The sequence below is a fragment of the Mustela lutreola genome, chromosome X, assembly GCF_030435805.1.
Source record: "Mustela lutreola isolate mMusLut2 chromosome X, mMusLut2.pri, whole genome shotgun sequence".
NCBI classification, from domain to species: Eukaryota; Metazoa; Chordata; class Mammalia; order Carnivora; family Mustelidae; genus Mustela; species Mustela lutreola.
Window position 1 is genome coordinate 55815845 of NC_081308.1, and position 23603 is coordinate 55839447.

General features: G+C 41.2%; 1 protein-coding gene across 3 annotated transcripts in view; it reads right to left on the minus strand.

Moving 5' to 3' along the window:
• Positions 1–1032: 1032 nt before the first annotated feature.
• Positions 1033–23603, minus strand: part of LOC131822049 (conserved oligomeric Golgi complex subunit 2-like) — a 37742-nt gene continuing 15171 nt past the window's right edge. The window contains exons 2-6 of one of the 3 annotated variants that reach the window (XR_009350064.1): positions 7721–7882; positions 6486–6548; positions 4197–4277; positions 2482–2585; positions 1033–1496 (exon numbers count right to left, since the gene is read on the minus strand). Coding sequence is in view for 1 of the 3 variants with exons in the window: in XM_059158439.1 (XP_059014422.1) it covers positions 6363–6548; positions 7721–7882 (348 nt within the window). In the remaining 2 variants the exon portion in view is untranslated. Of the gene's footprint in view, positions 1497–1542; positions 1568–2481; positions 2586–4196; positions 4278–6207; positions 6549–7720; positions 7883–23603 lie in introns of those variants that run through there. The other 2 variants (XR_009350065.1, XM_059158439.1) reach the window with 2 other exon arrangements.

Sequence of the window (23603 nt, forward strand, 5' to 3'; positions counted from 1 at the left end):
AAATTCAAAGCTAGCTTCAAAATCCTATAGAGTAGCAATTATCAGGGGGCAATGCTAGGTCAAACCAAAATCATCCAGGAAATTCGCAAACAGCAAATTGAAAATCGAAACCAACACTTACTGGTCTTACTTTGTCCAGAAGAGGCAGGCCTTTGCTCTGAACAGCATGAAACTGTAACTGGTTAAATTCTGTGGCAATTCTCTCCAAAATCTCTCTAGTCCAGAGAGGGCTAGTAGAGACAATTAGAGAAGTGTAATTCCCAAAGTTAAAACCTGCCACCCCCACCGCCCCCCATGCCACCTGCACCTGCATGCCATCAATTTTCAGGACAAACTGTCTGTGCAGCAGGCCCCAGGTGCGAGGGGTGAGGAGCGGGGAGGTCGTAGAAGTCACTGACGCAGCCTGGCCCAGGCCACAGGGCCCAGGCAAGGGGATGGAGCTATTTTAGGTCAGTGTGGGTACAACTGCAAGTTTCCATCACGTTCCTCGGGCTCTCCCATTCGTGCCCTTCTTCTCCCTTCTTTTCCCATTCTCTAACCCCCTCCTCTCTCTTTCCCTGTCCTACCGTTCATACCCGCATCCCCCTCTTCTTCTCCGCCTGCCTCATTCTCCCTCCCAAGTACCTCCCCAGTACTAACTACTGCTGTCTCCTCAATCAGCTAAAACTGACCGCCTAGCAGCAACCTGGGAAATCGCTCAGAGCAGCGGACTCCAAGTTTACATTTACCCAACGGGAGAAAGAGCAAGCTCGGTGCTCTGGGAGCTGGTGAGAAATCACTCACAGTGCATCTGCCATCAAGTGGACTGGATACACTTCCCTCTTGCCCCCCACATTAGAAAGCGTCAACCCCATTCAAAAAGAAGCTGAACAGTGAAAGAAAAAAAAAAACAAAACAAAACACAACAAAGACCCAAAGCTCCTGCTGGGCTCTATGAGGCATCCCACATCTGAGGATGGGCAGTCAGGTAGTGAGGAAACACACTGTAAGGAAACCCAAAATGTCTGGAGACCTGCCACGTTGTGCCCCGTCCCAGAGCATCAGAACTGGTGTGGAGGGAAGGCAAGCGCTCGGCACGACCAATGCCGAAGCCTAATCCCAACCTCTACTGATTGATCCCATGCGCATTTCCTATTTATCCTTATCTCAGCATTTCTGGGCCTGGCAGAGCATGATGGATTTGCCGTGCGCTGACGCTGCTCTGGCTTTCCTGACTCTAGAGCTCAGAGCTGCTCTTCTGGAGAAAAAAGTCCTCCAAGGTAATTCTGAGCAAGAAAGCGCACAATGTCTGTTTATCAAGGACAGTGTTGCAAAGGGACAGGATTGTAGACACAGAGCTCACCGAGGTGTTTCTATCCGAGGAGCACAGCAGCAACAGCAAAGACGGGAAGAACACTGGAGGGCCAGCTCCCCAGGGGCCGAACGTGGACATGGCTGGAGGGGCTGCAGGCGCTGCCAAGGGCCGCAGCGAAGCAGAGCCGCTGGAGACACACGGGCTGCAGAAGGGCCGTGTACACACTGTCTGCTAAGTGTGGACGAACAGGGGCAGAAGCACGAGTGCTACGGGCTAGAGACACAAGCACAGTGGAGGCTGACCACTTAGTTGAACGCCTTGATGTGAAAGGGGGCAGACACCTAGGACCAGAGAATCGCTTCCTTTGGGATGTGTCCGTTCTTAATGTCCATCATGAGACATGTGGAGCATATGGTCTCTCAAGTTCCTTCCAAATCTAAAACCTTAATTCCTAAAATTTAGAAACCTAACTCCGCCTGCAGGGGGAGGGACTGTTAGCCTCACACAACAGAGCACGCAGGGCACCAGGCGAACTTGACGCAGGCAGCCCAGCTGGCATGTGCAGGACCAGCCCGGGCTACTCCCACTGCAGCACTGTGCGTCTCACGGTGCTGACAGGACCTAACTACTCATTTTCTGAGTCACTCATCTACCCTGGCTGACTGAAAATTCACACCAGGAAGGGAACAAGACAATCACAGTATAACAAAGAGAGCCATCATCTTTTTCCTATTTCATAAGCTTTTTTTTTCCTGTTTGTAAATTTCAACTGGATGTGTCCTATACTGTTTCATAATAATATAATGCTGGTGCAAAATACATCAATGGTAATACTCTGGGCATGTCTAGGAAAAAAAAAATGAGATGGAGAAAAACCAAGATGAATGGTAGGTATGCCTTAAAGATCAACAGGTCTTTGCTAGTCCTCAGGGAAGGTGATTCCAAATATACTTTTCCACTGCAAGCATAATGACGTGTTGGAACTGTGGTCTATAACCAAAGGGTTTATAGGAACGTGTTATAGATTTCACCATTTCATGCTCTCCACTCTCCTGGAGCTACATTCTAGCCACAAACCTGGATTTTCTTCTTGTTCATAAATGAATTCTAACTAAGCTGTCCCCACCTAATTAGACTGGATGTGAAGTATTAATTTATGTGCTACTTAGTTAAAAAAAAATGCTTACCTGCTTGCTTCTAGTGCAGAGGTTTCTTTAGAACTTTGTGAATTTAAGATTTTTTCAATCTTTTCAACTGATCAAATAACTTGTATAAGCCTCAACACACACATCTATAAAAATAAAAATTAAGCAAACAAAAAACGTCACCATCTTTACTCTTAATCATCTTTATTTCCCATGCTAAATGCAGGAAAATATAAGCCCAAAAGTTAACTTCAAATATATAGGGCATGCTATATTTTGAATATTTCTATGAAACACAGAATTCTCAAGAATTCAAATCTTAGTTCTAGAATAAGCATACTTCCATATTCTATTGCAAGTTTATAGAGAAAAAAAAAAAACCCGACTTTGCTTTCTCATATTCTATACTCTTATTTCTTCTTTTCCCCATCCTGAATCTTTCTATGGGCATTTCTTTCCTATTTTTTTAAAAAAGATTTGTTTATTTGAGAGAGAGAGAAACTGCATGTGCACATGCAGGGGAGGGGCAGAGGGAGAGAGAGAATCGCGAGCAGACATCCTGCTGAGCACAGAGCTCAATGCAGGGCTCAATCTCATGACCCTGAGATCATGACCTGAGCCAAAATCAAGAGTCGGACGTTTAACCAACTGAGCCACCAGGCACCCCTCCATTTGTTTTCTTATGGCCCTTTATTCATGTTTTAACTTTGGCTTCCGATCATACTGACCCTCTCAGTTTACATGTGCATATACCTATATACCCAAGCACCAAATCATTAAAGACCTTTTACACTACAAATATTATCAAAGAGGTTGAGGAACATTATGAAAACTCTCATCCTAAAAGAACAAAAAATACAAAGTCATCCATTCAATAAATAGTTACTGAACACCGCTGGGAGCTCGACATTCATTCCGACGGGGGGTGGGGGAGGAGGGGGGACACGAGAAAATAAAGCAAGAAATACACCCTGCTCTCATAAAGCTTACTGTTTTGTCTGGAAGCGCATGACAAGCATTCTTTGGATAAAAGCTGTGAGGAGATCCAGAGGCGAATTAAACAGAAGGTCCCTCAAACAGGCTTTCTCCCCACTGAGATTTTAACAAATATGCTAATAATACACATAGAAAACATTGTACAGAGCAGCAGGCGAGAGTCAGAAGCCCAGACTCCCAATGCCCGCTGTGCCCCTACATCGTTATGATCATGAATGACATCGGGGACACTTGAAACTGGAGATAGCACTAAGGGGCACACTCCCGGGGTGAGCCCTCAGATGTACAGAGCCGTTGCCTGTCTCACACACCTGAAACTAAGCCAACACTGCATGCTAACTACTGGGAATCGAAAAAATTAAAGTGAACACCAGAACATAAAGAACACAGGATCAGAAAATAACAACAAACCTATGGCAGAATCCTGAGTTTGCTTTGGAAAGCCCACTTCTCCCCTAGTCTCTAATATAGGCCTATTTTCTTTACAGGGCCACTGACAATTTATACAGTCGTTAACTGTCAAGCGCTGCACCGACAACAGTTATCACTGTTTCTTGTTCTGGAAAAAGTGGGTGATCTTGAGATCGTGTGGGTACCTCTAAAATTCTGTCTTATTATTTCAGGTAGATAAGGTGACATAATGCATAAAATGCACATGCGTGAGAGCTTTGAAAAAAAGCTGAATAGTGCTGACAAGTTCGCAGAGACAAGAGGAGAAGGCTTCAACTGGCATGCAGCATAAGAAAACTACTGGAGGGTACGTTTTTCTTCCTTATGTCCTCTTGTTTACACATTCGTTCATCTACTGCCCGAATTCCTTAACTGACAGATGACCTGAGACTCTTTAAAAGAATAATAAAGAAAACGTATTACAGACATTGTTTTGTCACATTATCAAGTTCCTACATCTCATTCAATTCCAGAGAACTTAATACCTGTGCACCAGTACTATGCAGGTATTGACAAAAAAAATATATATATACCAGACACAGTTACTGTTGAGGGGACTCATGATCTGGGGGCATAATGACACGAAGGCAGGGTCGCATGGCCAGAAGAAGAATGACACATATACAGTGAAAGTTATGGGGATGAGGGGGCTTAGAATGGAGAACAGATAATATGAAGCAAAGTACAGGAGAGTCTGGAAATGTGACGGGGCTCGAATCGGACTCTGAAAGCCATGTGTACACAGCTGCCGAGGTGGGGAGGGGATGGGGAGCAGATATAAGTGCAGACACACTCAGGGGCAGGGGCAGACAGGCACACAGCCATGTGCACTGCAGGCTTCCTTCTGGAGAGAAGCAGAAATAGGAATGGAGGGCCAACTTCACTGAGATGAGGTCTTTAGATTCTGCATATTTTGGAGAACGGGAGAATGTCAAAGCACTGATGCATGATGATGAAATGTGGGTATGGAAATACCAGGAATCAAGAATGAAGAACAGAAGACCAGAAAAAGGCAGAACGCAGAGGTGGAGAAACATGTCCAGAAGCTAATGAATAAAGAGATAATTAGGAATTAGGGCCAAAACAAAGGTTAACAGAAACAACTAGAATGAAGTAGGCATATCACAAAAATTCCACAGGAAGGTGAATTAATTCACTCCATCAACATTATGAAACACCTCCTGGATGTCAGTATTGTGGCACCTCACAGGGATACAATGAAGACAGATATAGTCGTATCCCTCAGTGGTCTGAGAATCTCACAGAACAGCTTCAGAGTTGGGACCACAAAGGCAGGTCAGGCCTGTGGCTGAGCAGGACCAAAGTGGCCATAAAGACAGGCCATGGAAAAGGGAGGGGATACGGTGATGGCAGGGGGTGAGGCAGGACGGGAACCTGTGTGAGTAGAGCAAATCTGCCTCCGGGGAGGGGTTCGAGAGAAGAGTGGGAGGCCAAAGGAAGGCTAGGCTTGGGAAACAACACCACTATGAGGCCCTGGGAGGAAGAGGCACACCAAGGAGGCAGTGGGAGAGCCCCACAGCGGCTGGTGTGGAATCCAACAGCGGACCAAGAAAATTCCTTCCATTGCAAGGAAAAGTACCTTTAACAAGATTTTGTAAAATTCAAATGAGACATAAACCATGGAAAGTATTGGCTACCTCAAGGCACAACTCAAGATTTTTACCTCTTTCACGAACTCTTTCCTGCCTGCCCCTCCCCTAGGCTTCTCAGCACTGATATTTCCGTTACTCTGCATTTTTCTTGGTTCTAACCATGTACTGTGTCCTCCCTTAAATTATGTTCTCCTTATATTCTCTCTAGGATGCAGGCACTGTCTTAGGGGAGGGATGCACGAGGCCACTCAAGCTAGAGGAGACACACAAGGAAGGATGGTGTCGTTTATGACAAGTTTACGACAGGGCATCAGAACGGACAGAGGCCGGAAGTCAGGGCACCAAACACAGACGGGGGGGGGGGGAGACAGGGCAGCACAGTTTTCTGTTAGAAGTGATGCCACAACTCCCCCTCCACTGTTCACCCAGGTGGAGTTCCTATTCCCAATGGTTTAGAGGTCGGGAGTCCCATTCCCACAACAGAGATTTTTCTGAGAGAACATGCAAATGTAACATTTATTAAGTATTACATTTTATTTATATTATCCTTCAGTTCCATTAGGGATTACACAGTTTTTGTAGATCAGCCCAGGAACCTAACCACATGTAGATTACGTGGGCAGGGGGGGATATTTACAAGATTACAAACTGTTAAAATACAAGTCATTCGTAAGTTAGAAACCACTTACATATGACCAAAGGGGCATTAATACGTTGAATTTGGAAATATGCTTCCTCTCCCCTGACATTTTAAGGTTGTCTAATCTGAGAATATGTCTTCTTCAAATCGAACATGTTTTTTTAGGTTTTTAGCATATGCAAAAACAAAATCATTTACAACTCTTCTGAAGGTGAATATTATAATCATGAACCGTTAAAATACAACCACCAGTACCACCAAACTAACAGATGAAAAGAATTCTTAGAGAAAAGCCGACGAGGACAACAGGCATCACAGCAGACTGTTTTCATTAATTTGGGACTTACCAGAACTTCTCGTAACTGTCCCAAAGGCACAGAAAGTTGATTGAGGGCTTTGTCCATGCCAACCTAAAGGCAAAACCAGGTTGGCACAAACACATCACGATAAGGAGTAATAGTGACGTATCTATTTAACAATCAAAGCAGTACCAGATTTAAATTATGTTTTTTGGCACAACCGTATTTTGCTAAATAACTAGCTAAACAACAGAAGTGTTATTTGGCCATTAATGTTGTTCATAGTATATGAAAAAAATCTGTTGAAATACATGAAACTATAAAAATAAGGGAAGTCATGAGAAATGAAAGTTTCCTTAAGAACAATTTGCCTTTAGATGACATTTTAAATGAATGTGAAAAATTTTCAGAGAAGGTGAACACTTCTCTGTCTGTAACTGATGATACTCAGCCAGCTGAGTATCGGGCTGAGAGACGGGCTACGTCTCTCTTAAACATTATTATAAGCCTTGAGAAAAATAGAAATTAAACAGAAGTAAAATTTTCTAGGTTTTTAATCCTATTGGGATATTTATCTTAGTGGTATATTTCCCAAAAGCAAATGTGCACCATTAATTTTAATGCTTCTTGAAATTCCCACGGAGCTGCAACTTTCTGTGCTTCTCTGCACAAACAGATTTAAAACAAAATGAAGCATCAACAAGGAGACTTTTCTGCCAAGTAACAAAATTCAACATTTCTAAAAGGCTTTTACAAACAATTGATAAGCTCACTGCAAATCATTCTTATATTGTTATAAAACCAAACTTTTAAAATATCAATATTGGCCAATGTTCACTCAACCTAGCTCTGGCTAACATATACCTGGGAGTAAATTAAACATTGTAAGAGTGGTGGACATTTGCTCCTAAAAATTAGTCTAAATCAAGGAAGACTTCAGGGTAATCACTTAGCAACTAATAAAACAACCCCTTGGGTATTATCATCCTTTACTTTTCACTGTTGACTAATGAATTTGAAACATAATCTAACTAGAGCAACCATAAATGAATAAAAACTAAAACAAACAAAAAAATGTATTCCCAAAAGTTTAGTTCTTTTATTAATGAAATTGGTAATTTCTTCAAGTTTCTGGTGGGGTTGGTGGGGTAATCAACTGAAAGGTTTCTAAAAACTCTGCCCTTTTAATAAATATGAAGGAGAGAGAAAGTGTGTGTGTGTGTGTGTGTGTGTGTGTGTGTGTGTGTGTGTGTGTTTGTAGGACTTGTGAATTTCAGGTTTACCAAGTTTGTGGAAAGGTTGACAAAATCTGCATAATCCTTATTGATGAGCTCGACCATGGCTATTTTAAGATGTTTATAGTAGAGTTCCAGATCTCCTCTTAGTTCCTCCAGCTGGACATGCTTCCTATAGTCAGACACAAAGTGATCGACGTCAAAATCTTCCTGAAAATCAAACCAGAAAGAAAAAAATGATTGCAATGATACCACATTTTACATAGAAAAATAAGATCAGAGAAAGAATAAGAGGCCGTATTACTGCATGGGAACACACACAGGGACATCAGGGGGTCTGCTCACTTCCTAAGATTATGGGAAAGGGGGCCCCTCACCAAGACCATTCTCTCCTGTTGCCTAACTCTACAGGTATTTTATTTCTTTTAATTATACATTTCAAAGAGGCTCTTCTTAAAATAGAAACAGCTTTTTCTTCTTAATTTTAAAAGTAACAAATGTTCACTGTCAAACTTTCAACCAACCAAGAAATACTTATGTAAGAGAGAAAAAAAAAATCACCCACTCTCTAATGCTCTGCAGTTAAGCACTGTTAATGTTTATTTTTCTTCACTATTTAACACAGCGATTCACATTCTTCCAGACTTTGTTTTGGTCTTTCTCTTTACTTTTTTTTTTTAAGATTTTATTTATTTGAGAGAGAGAGACTGAGAGAACAAGTGGGAGAAGGGGCAGAGGGAGAAGCCGGCTCTCTGCTGAGCTGGGAGCCTGATGCCAGGGTTCATTCCAAGACCCTGAAATCAAGACCTCAACCGAAGGCAGACGCTTAACTGACTGAGCCACCCAGGTGCCCTAGTCTTTCTCTTTAAAATATAAATTACTTTTGGGGTGCCTGGCTGGTTCAGTGGGTTAAGGCCTCTGTCTTTAGCTCAGGTCGTGATCCCAGGGTTATGGGTTCAAACCCCGCATTGGGCTTTCTGCTCAGCAGAGAGCCTGCTTCCCTGTCTCTCTCTCTGCCTGCCTCTCTGCCTACTTGTGATCTCTGTCAAATAAGTAAATAATTTTTAAAAAAATAAATATCAATTACTTTTTAAAGAAACTGACATATAATGGACACATGTTAGTTTCAGGCGTACAACATAAAAATTCCATATTTTTATCTGTTGTGAAATGATCACCCTAAGACTAGTTAACATCCATCACCAAACATACACATTTTTTTCTTGTGCTAAGAACTCTTAAGCTTTAGCAACTTTAAATATATAATAATATAGGGCACCTGGGTATCTCAGTGAGTTAATGCCTCTGCCTTCGGCTCAGTTCATGATTCCAGGGTCCTGGGATCGAGCCCCACATCAGGTTCTCTCCTCAGCAGGGAGCCTGTTTCCTCCTCTCTCTCTGCCTGCCTCTCTTCCTACTTGTGATCTCTGTCAAATAAATAAATAAAATCTTAAAATATATATATATATATATATATATATATATATATATATATAATATACTATGCAGCCATCAAAAGAAATGAAATCTTGCCATGTGCAGTGATGTGGATGGAACTAGAGAGTATGCTGAGTGAAATAATCAGAGAAAGACAATTATCATACCATCTCCCTGATATGAGGAATTTGAGAGGCAAAGTGGGGGGTGTGGGGGTAGGGAAGGAAAAAAAATGAAACAAGATTGGATTGGGAGGGGGGCACCTGGGTGTATCAGTGGGTTAAAGCCTCTGCCTTCGGCTCAGGTCATGATCCCAGGGCCCTGGGATCGAGCCCCACATCGGGCTCTCTGCTCAGCGGGGAGCCTGCTTCCTCCTCTCTCTCTGCCTGCCTCTCTGCCTACTTGTGATCTGTCTGTCCAATAAATAAATAAAATCTTTAAAAAAAAAAGATTGGATTGGGAGGGAGACAAACCATAAGAGACTCTTAATCTCACAAAACAAACTGAGGGTTGCTGGGGGGAGGGGTGTAGGGAGAGCGTGGTGGGGTTGTGGACATTGGGGAAGGTATGTACTATGATGAGTGCTGGGAAGTGTGTAAGCCTGACAATCCACAGACCTGTAACCCTGGGGCTAATAATACATATTTCTAATAAAAAATAATAAAATAAATATACAATAATACACAGTATTATTTACTACAGTCACTATGATGTACATTACATCCCCAGGGCTTATATTATTAACTGGAAGTTTATAACACTGGACCCCTCATCTATTTCCTCCACAACCTCACCTCTGGCAACCACCAATCTGTTCTCTATGACTTCATTTTGTTTTGTTTTTTAGATTCCACATGTGAGGGAGATCATACAGTATTTCTCTTTCTCTGTCTGACTTATTTCACTCAGCACAATATCCTCAAGGTCCATCCATGTTGCTGCAAATGGCAAGACTTCCTTCTTTTTATGGTTGAGTAATATTCCATCGTATACACACACATTTTCTTTATCCATTCACCCCGTTGGTGGACACTTTAGTTATTTCCAAGTCTTGGTTGTTGTAAATACTGTAATACTCACTACTGTGAGTATGAGTCTTGCTGGCCGCTAGAGCCAGGTGATCTAGAGGTATACCCTGGGTAGCAACTGCAAACCTCGGGGCATCATACGAGCATTCAAGCTCCTTTCCAGGAGATACCAGAAAGCAGAAGCGAGGCAGAGGGACAGCGCAAAGATGGTACCCATCAGCTCCATCTTTGGAGAATACCTTACTAGGCTCCTAGATCCATGTTAAATGAGATGCCTGCCCCTCAGGGCTTTAAGATAAGCAAATGGGCCTCTTTCACAGAAATCTGAACGCATTTCAGTCTGCTGCTTCTGTGCTGAGTTCCAGGGTGGGTCAGTCTACTCGCGCGACTGCTTTAAGAACTCTTTCTCAGTTTGCTATAGCCTTGTGGGTCTCATGGGTGCAAGCTCTGATGGCTTTCAAAGCTGGATGTTTTGGAGTCTTGTCTCTTAGATGTACATCTTGAAAGTTGGGGTGCCAGAAGTGGGGCTCAAAGCCTTTACTCCTCAGGGAGAAGCCTGGGGTTGTGAGTACCCTCTCAATCCCAGGTCGCTGTACCAGGGGTGGGGTTTATGGCAAGAGTGATTCTTACTTCAACATAGGTTTTTTTCCTTACTCACCTAATGTGTAGGAGTCACTCAGCTAGTTGTAGGGTTTTTTCCACAGGAAATTTTTCCATATGGAGCTATAGATTCAGTGTGTATTTCATAGAAGAGATGAGTTCAAGATCCTCCTATGCCACCATCTTGAATGGAAATCCCAGACCTTCTCTATGTATGTGTGTAAACATACACACACACACAAATATTCATGCTCTTCTAAACTATTTCCCATCTACGGGCACCTGGGTGGCTCAGTGGGTTAAGCCTCTGCCTTCGGCTCAGGTCATATCTCAGGGCCCTGAGATTAAGCCTCACATCAGGCTCTCTGCTCCGCCGGGAGCCTACTTTTCCCCTACTTTTCCCCCTCTCTCTGCCTGACCTCTCTCTCTCTCTGTCAAATAAATAAATAAAATCTTAAAAAAATTAAAAAATAAAAAACAAAAAACCATTCTATAAAAAAAAATTTCCCATCTAAAAATATAACTTGAATGTCTTTACGTAAAACACATACATTTCTATTAATATTTTATGTGCATGCTGAGTGTCCCATTGAACAGATGTTCCAAATCTTTCATAACCTATTTCCAAGTATTGGTCTCACAGGATTAGCTATCCTGTGTTTCCCCTTTACAATACTGTGATACCCCGGTAGGCTTATATGCTTAGAGGCAATAAATTACTATCTACTTCCCCTGTGACTCTGCTACTCCATGACCTGTTTAGTCAGCAAGAATCAAATGTGATGATTCCCAAACTAGTTAAGGACACCTACACTTACTTCGTAATTATATAGCTTCATTAAACACTATGTAAACCAACAAAATATGACTGCAAAAAAAATCACTGTTCTTTTGAAAACTAACACAGCTACTTTGGAAAGATTTGATACAAAGAAATCAATAAGAAAATTTTTGCTAAGTTAGGTATGGGTGAGATGACCACATGCCAGGCAGGGAGGGAGTGATCACAGGATTCTCACTCAATTCAGTTAAAGAAACTGAAACTGAATGCAAAAAAAGACAACATAGAAAGCTTTTTTAAAAAAGATTCTTTTTATTTATTTGAGACACAGACAGACAGTATGAGCAGGGAAAGGGGCAATGGGAGAAGGAGATTCCCTGCTGAACAGGGAGCCCAATGCGGGACTCTATCCCAGGACCCTGAGGTCATGACCTGAACCGAAGGTAGATGCCTAACCTATTGAGCGACCCAAGTGCTGTGATAACTCAGAAATCTAATCTGCAGGCCAGTTTCCAAAGAAAAGACCTGGCACTGTTTCAATGGAGAATAAATGTACATATATTTTTTCCAAATAAAATGCTAAAAACTGTATATTCCATTCCCTAAGAGTACTTGTTTAAACTGACTTTCTTAGTTAATCAACCAAAGACTGACCCTGCTAGTGTCGAAGAGAAGGACTTCATACCAAACCGTAATTTCACAGTCATCTACAGAAAGCCACCTGCTTCTTACACTGGTGACCAAATTAGCCTGGACCTTTCTCTCCTGAGACCATCTCAGACCTTACATCATAGTTATGTAGTACATCACGGGAGGGGGTCTCGGTTCATAATCCTGGCCATCCTACTCACCAACTGTATACCTTTAGGGCGATCACTTTCCCTGCCTCAGTTACACATTGTTGAAGTTCTTGAACTTCATGATGGCATTCTAAATTGTATAACTGGGGTGCCTATGTGGCTCAGTTGGTTAAGCATCTGCCTTTGGCTCAGGTCATGATCCCAGTCTCTTGGGTTTGAGTTCCACATCAGGCGCTCTGCTGAGCAAGGAGCCTGCTTCTCCCTCTGTCCCTTCCTCCTGCTCCCGCACTCTCTCACTCTCAAATAAAATCTTAAATAAATAAATAATTCATATAACTTAGCCTCAGTGAACAAATGCTATTAGGTAATATTAGTACTCAACTTACCATTTATGCATTTGTTCTCAGATAAACAAAAGTTGCATAACACATGACTAAATAACTCAGAACATCTGTGAATACTGGGTTAGGCAGCGTTTGCTGTGAAAAGCAAACCCAAACTCACAGTGCCATAATAGAGACCCATTTCACTTAACCAAGAATGGTTTTACTACTTTAGGAATGGTTTTACTTTATAGTGTAGATTTCCCAAGTATTCAAAAAGAAAGTATTTACAACCCATACATTTATGGTCAACTGATTTTTCACAAGGATGCCAAGACCATTTAATGGGGGGAAAAACAGTCTTTTTGAGTGCCTACTACTGGGACAAATGAATATCTACATGCAAAAGGATGAACTTGGAACAGCAACGTCACACATACACAAAAATATAACTCAAAATGGATCAAAGATTTAAATGTAAGAGTAAAAACTGTAACACTCAGAGAAAACAGGTGAAAATCTGTATGACTTGGGATCGGGCAAAGCTTTTTTAGACATGATACACAAAGCAATAAGAAATATTAGATAAGCTGAACTTGATCAAAATAAAAACTTTCGTGTGTCAAAGGACACTACGGAGAACGTGAAAAGACAACCCACAGAATGGGAGAGAGTATCTGCAAATCATTTGTCTGACAAGGACCTAATAACCAGAATATGCAAATATACTCTTAGAACTCAACAACAAAAAGACAAATAACCTAATTTAAAAACAAGCCAAAGACTTTTGAATAGACATTTCTCCAAAGATGATACACAGACGGTCAAGAGCACATGTCGGGATGTTCGACATCCTTAGTCATTGGGGAAATGCGAATCAAAAGCACATGCAGATGCCACGTCACACCCACTAGGACAACTATGGTAAAATAAGAAAAAGAAAAAGAAAAAAAAAGAAGAAGAAAAGTGCTGGCAAGAAGGCGGAGAAGCTGGAACCCTCCTGTATTGTCGGTGAGAATGTAAAATAGTGTGGCTAAGGCAGCAAACAGCTCGGTAGCTCCTCAAGAAGTTACACACGTACAATTACCCAGCAGTTCTACGTCTAGGGGTATGACACCGACAGAACTGACAACAGATGTTCCTGCCACAACCTGTACATGAATGTGCACAGCAGCGCTGCTCGTAACAGCCAAATGAGTATATACCCAACGTCCATCAACTGATGAATGGATACATAAAAGGTGAAAGAGCCTCTTACACAACCACAAAAAGGAATAAACTGTTACATGCTACAACACGAGTGAAGTCTGAAAACATTCTACTCTCAGGTTAAAGGAAGCCAGACACAAAAGGTCACGTGTTATACAATTCCACTGATAGGAGATGTTCCAGAAAAGGCAAATCCATAAAAACAGAAAGTAGATTCATGATTGCCAGGGAATAAGGGGAGGGGAGAATTGGAACCAAGAGGTTTATTTTTCGGGTGATGGAAGCATTCTGGAATTAGACAGAAGTGACGTATGTACCATATACACAGTAAATATACTAAAAACCAGAGAAGAGTACACTTTCAAATGGCAACTATTATGCTTTGTGAATTATATTTTGATGAAAAATGAAACAACTTAAATATCAACAAGTTAAATGCTAGAATACATTAAAAAAAATCCAAAGTAACACTAATCACAGGAACAATGGAGTAGCTACATGAATTTCAGACAAAGCAGATTTCAGAGAAGGAAAACTATCCGGCATAAAGAGCAGCATTACATAATGATAAAGAAATCGACTGACCAAGAAGACACAATTATCCTTAACGTATGTGTGCCTGATCAACACAGGTGAGACACAACCTAACAGAACTGTAGGGAGAAATAAACAATTCCATTTTCTCAGCTGGTGACTTCAACACTTCTCCATCAGTATTGGGCCGATCCAGCAGCAGGGCAACAAGGATCTGACAGATGTGGACATTCAGTCCAGACATGGCACACTCAACACCACCATCAATTACCATACAATAGACGTACACAGACAATTTCGCCCAGTAATAGTGCAACACACATTCTTAAGCTCATATGGAACACTCATCAAGACAGAATAATTCTGGGCCACAAAACACAACAAATTTTTAAAACTAAAAATTATACCAAGTATGTTCTCAGACCGCAATGGTATTAAAAATCAGTAACAGAAGATAGCTGAAAAAGTCCAAAATACATGGAGATTAAATGACACACTTCTAAATGACAGGAGACCAGTCTCAACAAAATACAATGTAGCAAAATGTGTGGAATGCTGCTTAAAGGGAAAATACAGTACTGAATGCAAATATTAGAAAAAAAAAGATTAAAGTTAATAATCTAAGCTTCCATTTTAGGCAACAATGACAAATATCAAATCTAAGGTAAGGAGGGGCTCCTGGGTGGTTCAGTTGGTTAATCATCTGCCTTTGGCTCAGGACATGGTCCTAGGGTCCTGGGACAGAGCCCTGCATCAGAGCTTCCTGCTCAGGGAGGCTGCTTCTCCCTCTCTGATTCCTCCTGTCTGTATTCCCTCTCTCACTGACTCTCTCTGTGTCAAATAAAATCATAAAAAATAAACCCTAAAGGAAGTAGAAAAAAATAAAAATTAGAGCAGAAATCAATGTAATTAAAACCAGGAATTTTTTTTTTAAATCAATAAACCCCAAGTCTGTTTCTTTTAAAACATCAATAAAACAGATACACCCTTAGCCAGGCAAACAAAGAAAAAAAGGTAGAAGACATAAATTACTAATATCAGATGAAAGAAGGGAGGGCCACTGCTAACAATCTCAATCACTGTAAATTCAACCAAACATTTATGGAATACTACACAATTCTCTAAAATCTCTTCCAGAAAGTAAAACTACACGGAATACTTTCTAAATCATTCTAGGAGATCATTATTACCCTGACACCAAAACCAATACTACAAGAAAAGAAACTACAAACTAGTATCTCTCATGAACACAGACACAAAAATCTTCAACAAAAATTAGCAAATAAAAGCAAACACTATATTAAAAAATTATACACCAGGATCATGTAGGATTTATTCCAGGTATGCAACGTTAGAAAATGTTCAACATTAGAAAATCAATGTGATCCATCATATCAACAGAAAAAAAATCACATGATCATATCAATGAAGGGAGGAAAAAAAGCATTTAACAAAATCCACACCTCTTCATTATTAACCCTCAGGGAACTAGGAATAGGAGGACTTCCTCAACTTGATAAGAATGTCTCCAAAAATCCACAGCTAACATGATATTAATACTGAGAAAATAGAAGACAGGGAATCAAGGCAAGGATGTCCCTCCTACTACTACTATTCAATACTATACTGGAAGGCCAAACTAATGAAATAAGGTAAGAAAAGGAAACAAAAGGTATACAACCTGGGAAAGAATAAAACTTTGTTCACAGATGACATGACTGTCTACAGAAATTACAAAGACTTCCCACCCCACACCCACACCCTCCTGAAACTAGTCAAGTGATTATAGCAAGATTGCATGATACACAGTTAAAATACAGAAGTCAATTGCTTTCCAATGATGTATCAGACAAAGGGCCAGTATTCAAAATTTATAAAGAATTTATTAAACTCAACATCCAAAAAACAAAAAAATCCAGTCAAGAAATGGACAGAAGATATGAACAGACCAAAGAAGACATCCAAATGGCCAACAGACACATGAAAAAGGGCTCCACATCACTCAGCATCAGGGAAATACAAATCAAAACCACAATGAGGGGCGCCTGGGTGGCTCAGTGGGTTACGCCGCTGCCTTCAGCTCGGGTTATGATCTCAGGGTCCTGGGATCGAGTCCCGCATCGGGCTCTCTGCTCGGCAGGGAGCCTGCTTCCCTCTCTCTCTCTCTCTGCCTGCCTCTCCATCTACCTGTGATTTCTTTCTGTCAAATAAATAAATAAATAAATAAATAAATAAAACCACAATGAGACACCACCTTACATCAGTGAAAATGGCTAAAATTAACAAGTCAGGAAACAACAGATGTTGGCAAGGATGTGAAGAAAGGGGAATCCTCCTACACTGTTGGTGGGAACGCAACTCTGGAAAACAGTATGGATGCTCCTCAAAAAGTTAAAAATGTAACAACCAAACGACTTAGCAATTGCCCTATTAGATGTTTATCCAAAGTACACAAAGTGATTTGAAGGGGCAAAAGCACCCCAATGTTTATAGTCAAACTATAAGAGCCCAGATGTCCATCAACAGATGAATGGATAAAAAAGATGTGGTGTACACACACACACACATTACTCAGCCATCAAAAAGAACAAAATCTTGCCATTTGGAAGGAAATGGATGGAACTAGAGGAAGACAAATACCATATAGTTTCAGTCACATGTGGAACTTAAGAAACAACAGATGAATATAGGAGAAGAGAAGGAAAAATAGAAACAGACAGGGAGGCAAATCACAAGAAAGTTAACTACAGGAAACAAACTGAGGGTTACTGGAGAGGGGAAAGTTGGGGTAACTGGGTGAGGGGTATTAAAGAGGGCACTTGTTGCGATGAGCTCTGGGTGTTGTATGCAACCAATGAATCACGAAATTCTAACCATGAAACTAAAATTACACTCTATGTTAACGAGATTGAATTTTAATTAAAAAATTTAAAAAGTCAATTGCTTTCGTATATACCAGCAATGTACAAGTGGAATTTGAAGTTAAAAACACAAGACCATTTACATTAGCATACCAAAAAAAATTAATACTTAGGTGCAAATCTAATGAAATATGCACAAGACCTATGTGAGAAAAAGTATAAAATTCTGATGAAAGACAACAAGCAAGGTAAGATGTGAAGTGGAAAGAAAGTCCATAATCTTGAGGAAGAACACTCAATACTGTTAAGAGGTCAGTTCTTCCCAAACTGATCGACAGACTCAATGCAATCCCAATCAAAATGCCAGGAAGTTATTCTGTGGATACCAACATGTTGACTCTAAAATTTGGATGGAAAACTGGAAAACCAAGAGTCCCAGAGTAGTCAACAAAATATTAAAGAGCGGGGAAAAAAAGGAAATTGAGGATTGCCACCACCCATCTCTAGACTTACTATTCAAGCTATAGTGATTAAGACAGAAGGTGCCTGGCAAAAGAGACAGGTGCTTGGAACAGAGTGGAGAGCCCAGAAAAACATCCACACACACAGGCAAAGGCAACTCAATGGCAAGGACAGTCTTCAACAAATGGAACCGAACAATGGCACATTGATAAGAAAAAACAAACAAATGAAAAGAATAAAAACAAACTTTTCACACCTTTCACAAAACCTAAACGTAAAATGCAAAACTTCTTAAAGATGACAGAAGAAAAAATGTAGGGATCCTTGGATTTGGCAATGATTTTTCAGATATAAAACCAAAAGCATGATCTACGAAAGAAAAAATTGATGAGAGGGACTTTGCTAAAATTAAACTTCTCTGTAAGACACTGTTAAGAGAATGAAAAGACGGGACACCTGGGTGGCTCAGTTGGTTAAGCAGCTGCCTTCGGCTCAGGTCATGATCCCAGAGTCCTGGGATCGAGTCCCACATCGGGATCCTTGCTCCGCAGGGAGCCTGCTTCTCCCTCTGACTCTGCCTTCCACTCTGACTGCCTGTGCTCGCTCTCGCTCGCTCGCTCTCTGACAAATAAATAAATAAAATCTTAAAAAAAAAATAGAGAGAGAGAATGAAAAGACCAGTCACAGAGTAAATATCTGCAAAACACATCCATGGTAAAGGACTTAAAATAAGAAATATAATATAAAGAAGAACTAATTCCTATTCTCCTGAAACTGTTCCAAAAAATAGAAATGGAAGGAAAACTTCCAAACTCATTTTATGAGGCCAGCATCACCTTGATCCCAAAACCAGACAAGGATCCCACCAAAAAAGAGAGCTATAGACCGATATCCTTGATGAACACAGATGCGAAAATACTCAACAAAATACTAGCCAATAGGATTCAACAGTACATTAAAAAGATCATTCACCACGACCAAGTGGGATTTATTCCAGGGCTGCAAGGTTGGTTCAACATCCACAAATCAGTCAATGTGATACAACACATCAATAAAAGAAAGAACCAGAACCATATGATAATCTCAATAGATGCTGAAAAAGCATTTGACAAAGTACAGCATCCCTTCCTGATCAAAACTCTTCAAAGTGTAGGGATAGAGGGCACATACCTCAATATCATCAAAGCCATCTATGAAAAACCCACCGCAAATATCATTCTCAATGGAGAAAAACTGAAAGCTTTTCCGCTAAGGTCAGGAACACGGCAGGGATGTCCATTATCACCACTGCTATTCAACATAGTACTAGAGGTCCTAGCCTCAGCAATCAGACAACAAAAGGAAATTAAAGGCATCCAAATCGGCAAAGAAGAAGTCAAATTATCACTCTTCGCAGATGATATGATACTCTATGTGGAAAACCCAAAAGACTCCACTCCAAAACTGCTAGAACTTATACAGGAATTCAGTAAAGTGTCAGGATATAAAATCAATGCACAGAAATCAGTTGCATTTCTTTACACCAACAGCAAGACAGAAGAAAGAGATATTAAGGAGTCAATCCCATTTACAATTGCATCCAAAACCATAAGATACCTAGGAATAAACCTAACCAAAGAGACACAGAATCTATACTCAGAAAACTATAAAGTACTCATGAAAGAAATTGAGGAAGACACAAAGAAATGGAAAAATGTTCCATGCTCCTGGATTGGAAGAATAAATATTGTGAAAATGTCTATGCTACCTAAAGCAATCTACACATTTAATGCAATTCCTATCAAAGTACCATCCATCTTTTTCAAAGAAATGGAACAAATAATGCTAAAATTTATATGGAACCAGAAAAGACCTCGAATAGCCAAAGGGATATTGAAAAAGAAAGCCAACGTTGGTGGCATCACAATTCCGGATTTCAAGCTCTATTACAAAGCTGTCATCATCAAGACAGCATGGTACTGGCACAAAAACAGACACATAGATCAATGGAACAGAATAGAGAGCCCAGAAATAGACCCTCAAATCTATGGTCAACTAATCTTCGACAAAGCAGGAAAGAATGTCCAATGGAAAAAAGACAGCCTCTTCAATAAATGGTGCTGGGAAAATTGGACAGCCACATGCAGAAAAATGAAATTGGACCATTTCCTTACACCACACACAAAAATAGACTCAAAATGGATGAAGGACCTCAATGTGCGAAAGGAATCCATCAAAATCCTTGAGGAGAACACGGGCAGCAACCTCTTCGACCTCTGCCGCAGCAACATCTTCCTAGGAACAACGCAAAAGGCAAGGGAAGCAAGGGCAAAAATGAACTATTGGGATTTCATCAAGATCAAAAGCTTTTGCACAGCAAAGGAAACAGTTAACAAAATCAAAAGACAACTGACAGAATGGGAGAAGATATTTGCAAACAACATATCAGATAAAGGACTAGTGTCCAGAATCTATAAAGAACTTAGCAAACTCAACACCCAAAGAATAAATAATCCAATCAAGAAATGGGCAGAGGACATGAACAGACATTTCTGCAAAGAAGACATCCAGATGGCCAACAGACACATGAAAAAGTGCTCCATATCACTCGGCATCAGGGAAATACAAATCAAAACCACAATGAGATATCACCTCACACCAGTCAGAATGGCTAAAATCAACAAATCAGGAAATGACAGATGCTGGCGAGGATGCGGAGAAAGGGGAACCCTCCTACACTGTTGGTGGGAATGCAAGCTGGTGCAGCCACTCTGGAAAACAGTATGGAGGTTCCTCAAAATGTTGAAAATAGAACTGCCGTATGACCCAGCAATTGCACTATTGGGTATTTACCCTAAAGATACAAACGTAGTGATCCAAAGGGGCACGTGCACCCGAATGTTTATAGCAGCAATGTCCACAATAGCCAAACTATGGAAAGAACCTAGATGGCCATCAACAGATGAATGGATCAAGAAGATGTGGTATATATACACAATGGAATACTATGCAGCCATCAAAAGAAATGAAATCTTGCCATTTGCGACAACATGGATGGAACTAGAGCGTATCATGCTTAGCGAAATAAGTCAAGCAGAGAAAGACAACTATCATATGATCTCCCTGATATGAGGAAGTGGTGATGCAACATGGGGGCTTAAGTGGGTAGGAGAAGAATCAATGAAACAAGATGGGATTGGGAGGGAGACAAACCATAAGTGACTCTTAATCTCACAAAACAAACTGAGGGTTGCTGGGGGTGGGGGTTAGGGAGAAGGGGGTGGGACTATGGACATTGGGGAGGGTATGTGCTTTGGTGAGTGCTGTGAAGTGTGTAAACCTGGTGATTCACAGACCTGTACCCCTGGGGATAAAAATATATGTTTATAAAAAATAAAAAATTTATAAAAAAAAAAAGAAATATAATATAAAGATGTCTTAGTAGCAACAAGAAATCAAACCTAATTTAAAAATGTGAAAAGAGCGGTGGCTTGGAAACCCAGTCAGTTAAGCATCTGCCTTTAGCTCAGGTCCTGGGACTGAACCCCACACTGGGCCCCCAGCTCAGCGAGGAGCCTGCTTTTTTCCCTCTCCCGCTGCCTGCTGCTACCTCTTCCTGTGCTTGTGCTGTTAATAAATAAATAGAATCTTTAAAAAAGAAAAAAAAGGATCTGAAAAGATGCTCAACTTTGTATGTCACTAAGAAATTGCAAATTTAAACAAGGTACTATTACATATCACGTAGAATATAAAAAATCCAAAGCACTAGTAATACCAAATGCTAGCAAGGATGTGGGACAACTGAACTCTCATTCACTGTTTGGTCAGAATGCAAAATGGGAGGCACTGTGTGAGACAGCTTGGCAGTTTCTCACAGAACTACACACATTTTCACTGTAAGATCAGTAATTGTGCTCCTTTGTATTTACCCAAAAGAGCTTAAAACTAGTGTCCACACAAAAACCTGCACACGGATGTTTACAGCAGCTTTATTCTCTGAAGTGCCAAAACTTGGAAGCAATCCAAATCTCCTTCAGTAGGTGAACAGGTACACTGTGCCACACCCACACAATGGATTATTCAACAATTAAAAGATGAATTATTAAGCTACAAGACTTCGAAGAACCTTAAATGCATATTGCTAAGTGAAAGACCAGTCTCAAAGGCTAAATACTATATGATTCCAACTCTATGGCATTCTGGAAAAGGTAAAAATTAACCAACATTTTAATTTTTATTTATTTTTTAGGTCATCTCTATACCCAATGTGGTGGCTAGAACTCACAACCCCGAGATCAAGAGTCAGATGCCCTAGCAACTAAGCCAGCCAGGTGCCAATGAAAGACCCGCGGATCCCCTTACCCAAGAATTCAACACTGCCACAGGATGCAAACAGCAAGAGGTTCTTTATTGTTACGCAGGCACCTGCGGGTGGTCAGCGCGCACCTGTGGGTGGTCAGCAGCTCCTGCTAGCTGAGCACACCTGGCTGGGGTGGTGCAGGATTTTTATAGACAGGTACAAACAAGTCCCGGATGGGACGGGGCCGATTGGCTGACAATTTGAACATTTGAAAAAAGGCATACTTGGTGTTAGCGGATTGGCCTTGGAAGAACCCCTCACGCGAAGAGAAAGGCGGGAAGGGGAAACAAAGAGGGGAAGTTTGACCTTATTGCTCAGCAGAAAGACATCCTGTCTACGTGACTATGCAGCCCCCCCCCCCGTCTACGTGACCTACGTGACCATGCAGCCCCCTTGCCTATGTGACCATGCCTCGGCTATTAGGAGAAGGTATCTTGTTCAAACAGGAGACAAGTGTCATGCCCCAAAAGCCAAGCAGCCACAGAAAGGCAAAAGAGCAGCCACACTGAATTCAACCCTGGGGGAAGGGTCCCTTCACTGCAAGGGGAGGAGGGGCACTCCCACACAACAAAAGAGCAGTTAATTAGTTAACGAGGGGGGGGGGTCTTTCATTCCCCCCTTTTTCTTCATCATGGATAGAATCTTATATCCATTTGTCCTTTTCTTGCACTAAGTGGGGTGCAAGGCGCCAGGTTTTGCTTTCTCCTCAGCCAGCCTCCTGCTCCTTCATTTCCCCCTGAACAATCTTGACCCTGAAATCTTTAAGGGGGTTGAAGGTGGAAGGTCTCATCTTCTGTAACTTCTTCGTGCTGAATAGGGGTGCAGAGCTGTCCCTACCTACTGGGGTCAATATTGATCAGGGTAGGAATGTATAAGGGAGTTAGGAAAGGTGGAGGCAGCTGAATCCAGCGCTGACAGTGAAGAGGCGTCCTCTCGCGCGACAAGGATCGTCTGTCGTGGTGTAGTCATTGTAGCAATGGAGTCTCGGCACCAAGTAGGGAAACAGTGAACAAAGCAACATATTAAAATTAATAAGGCAATAAGAATGAGAAGCCCGAAAGGGAGATTTGGCCATAGTCCTCCTTCAAATTAGGAACTTAACCATTTACTGAGAGAGAGAAGGATCTTGTAGGGCCTTAATCTGGGCATTTATATCCTTTATTAGTTCTGTGATACTTTTGTGATAGTCTGGGATATATACACAACATTCTGTCTTGATAATTGCACATGTGCCACCCTGGGCTGCTGTCAGGACATCCAAGGCCATCCTATTTTGTAGGACTGCCTTGCATATCTGTGACACTTCGGTATTAAGCTGGGAGATGCTATTTAGTGAATCATTGAGTGCCTTTGTAGTATATTTATTAAGGGCTTCTACATGCCACCTGACATCCTCTAGTCCCGCAGATGGAACAAAGATGGATGCTAAGTGATCATACCATTTAAAAACAGATTGCGTCCATCTTTGTTTCAAGTTGGGGAGATTAGCTGGAGTTGTAATGGTTTTAGTAATGCGCCCATGGATCCAGGCAAATCCTAAAGTACAGCGACCTATCC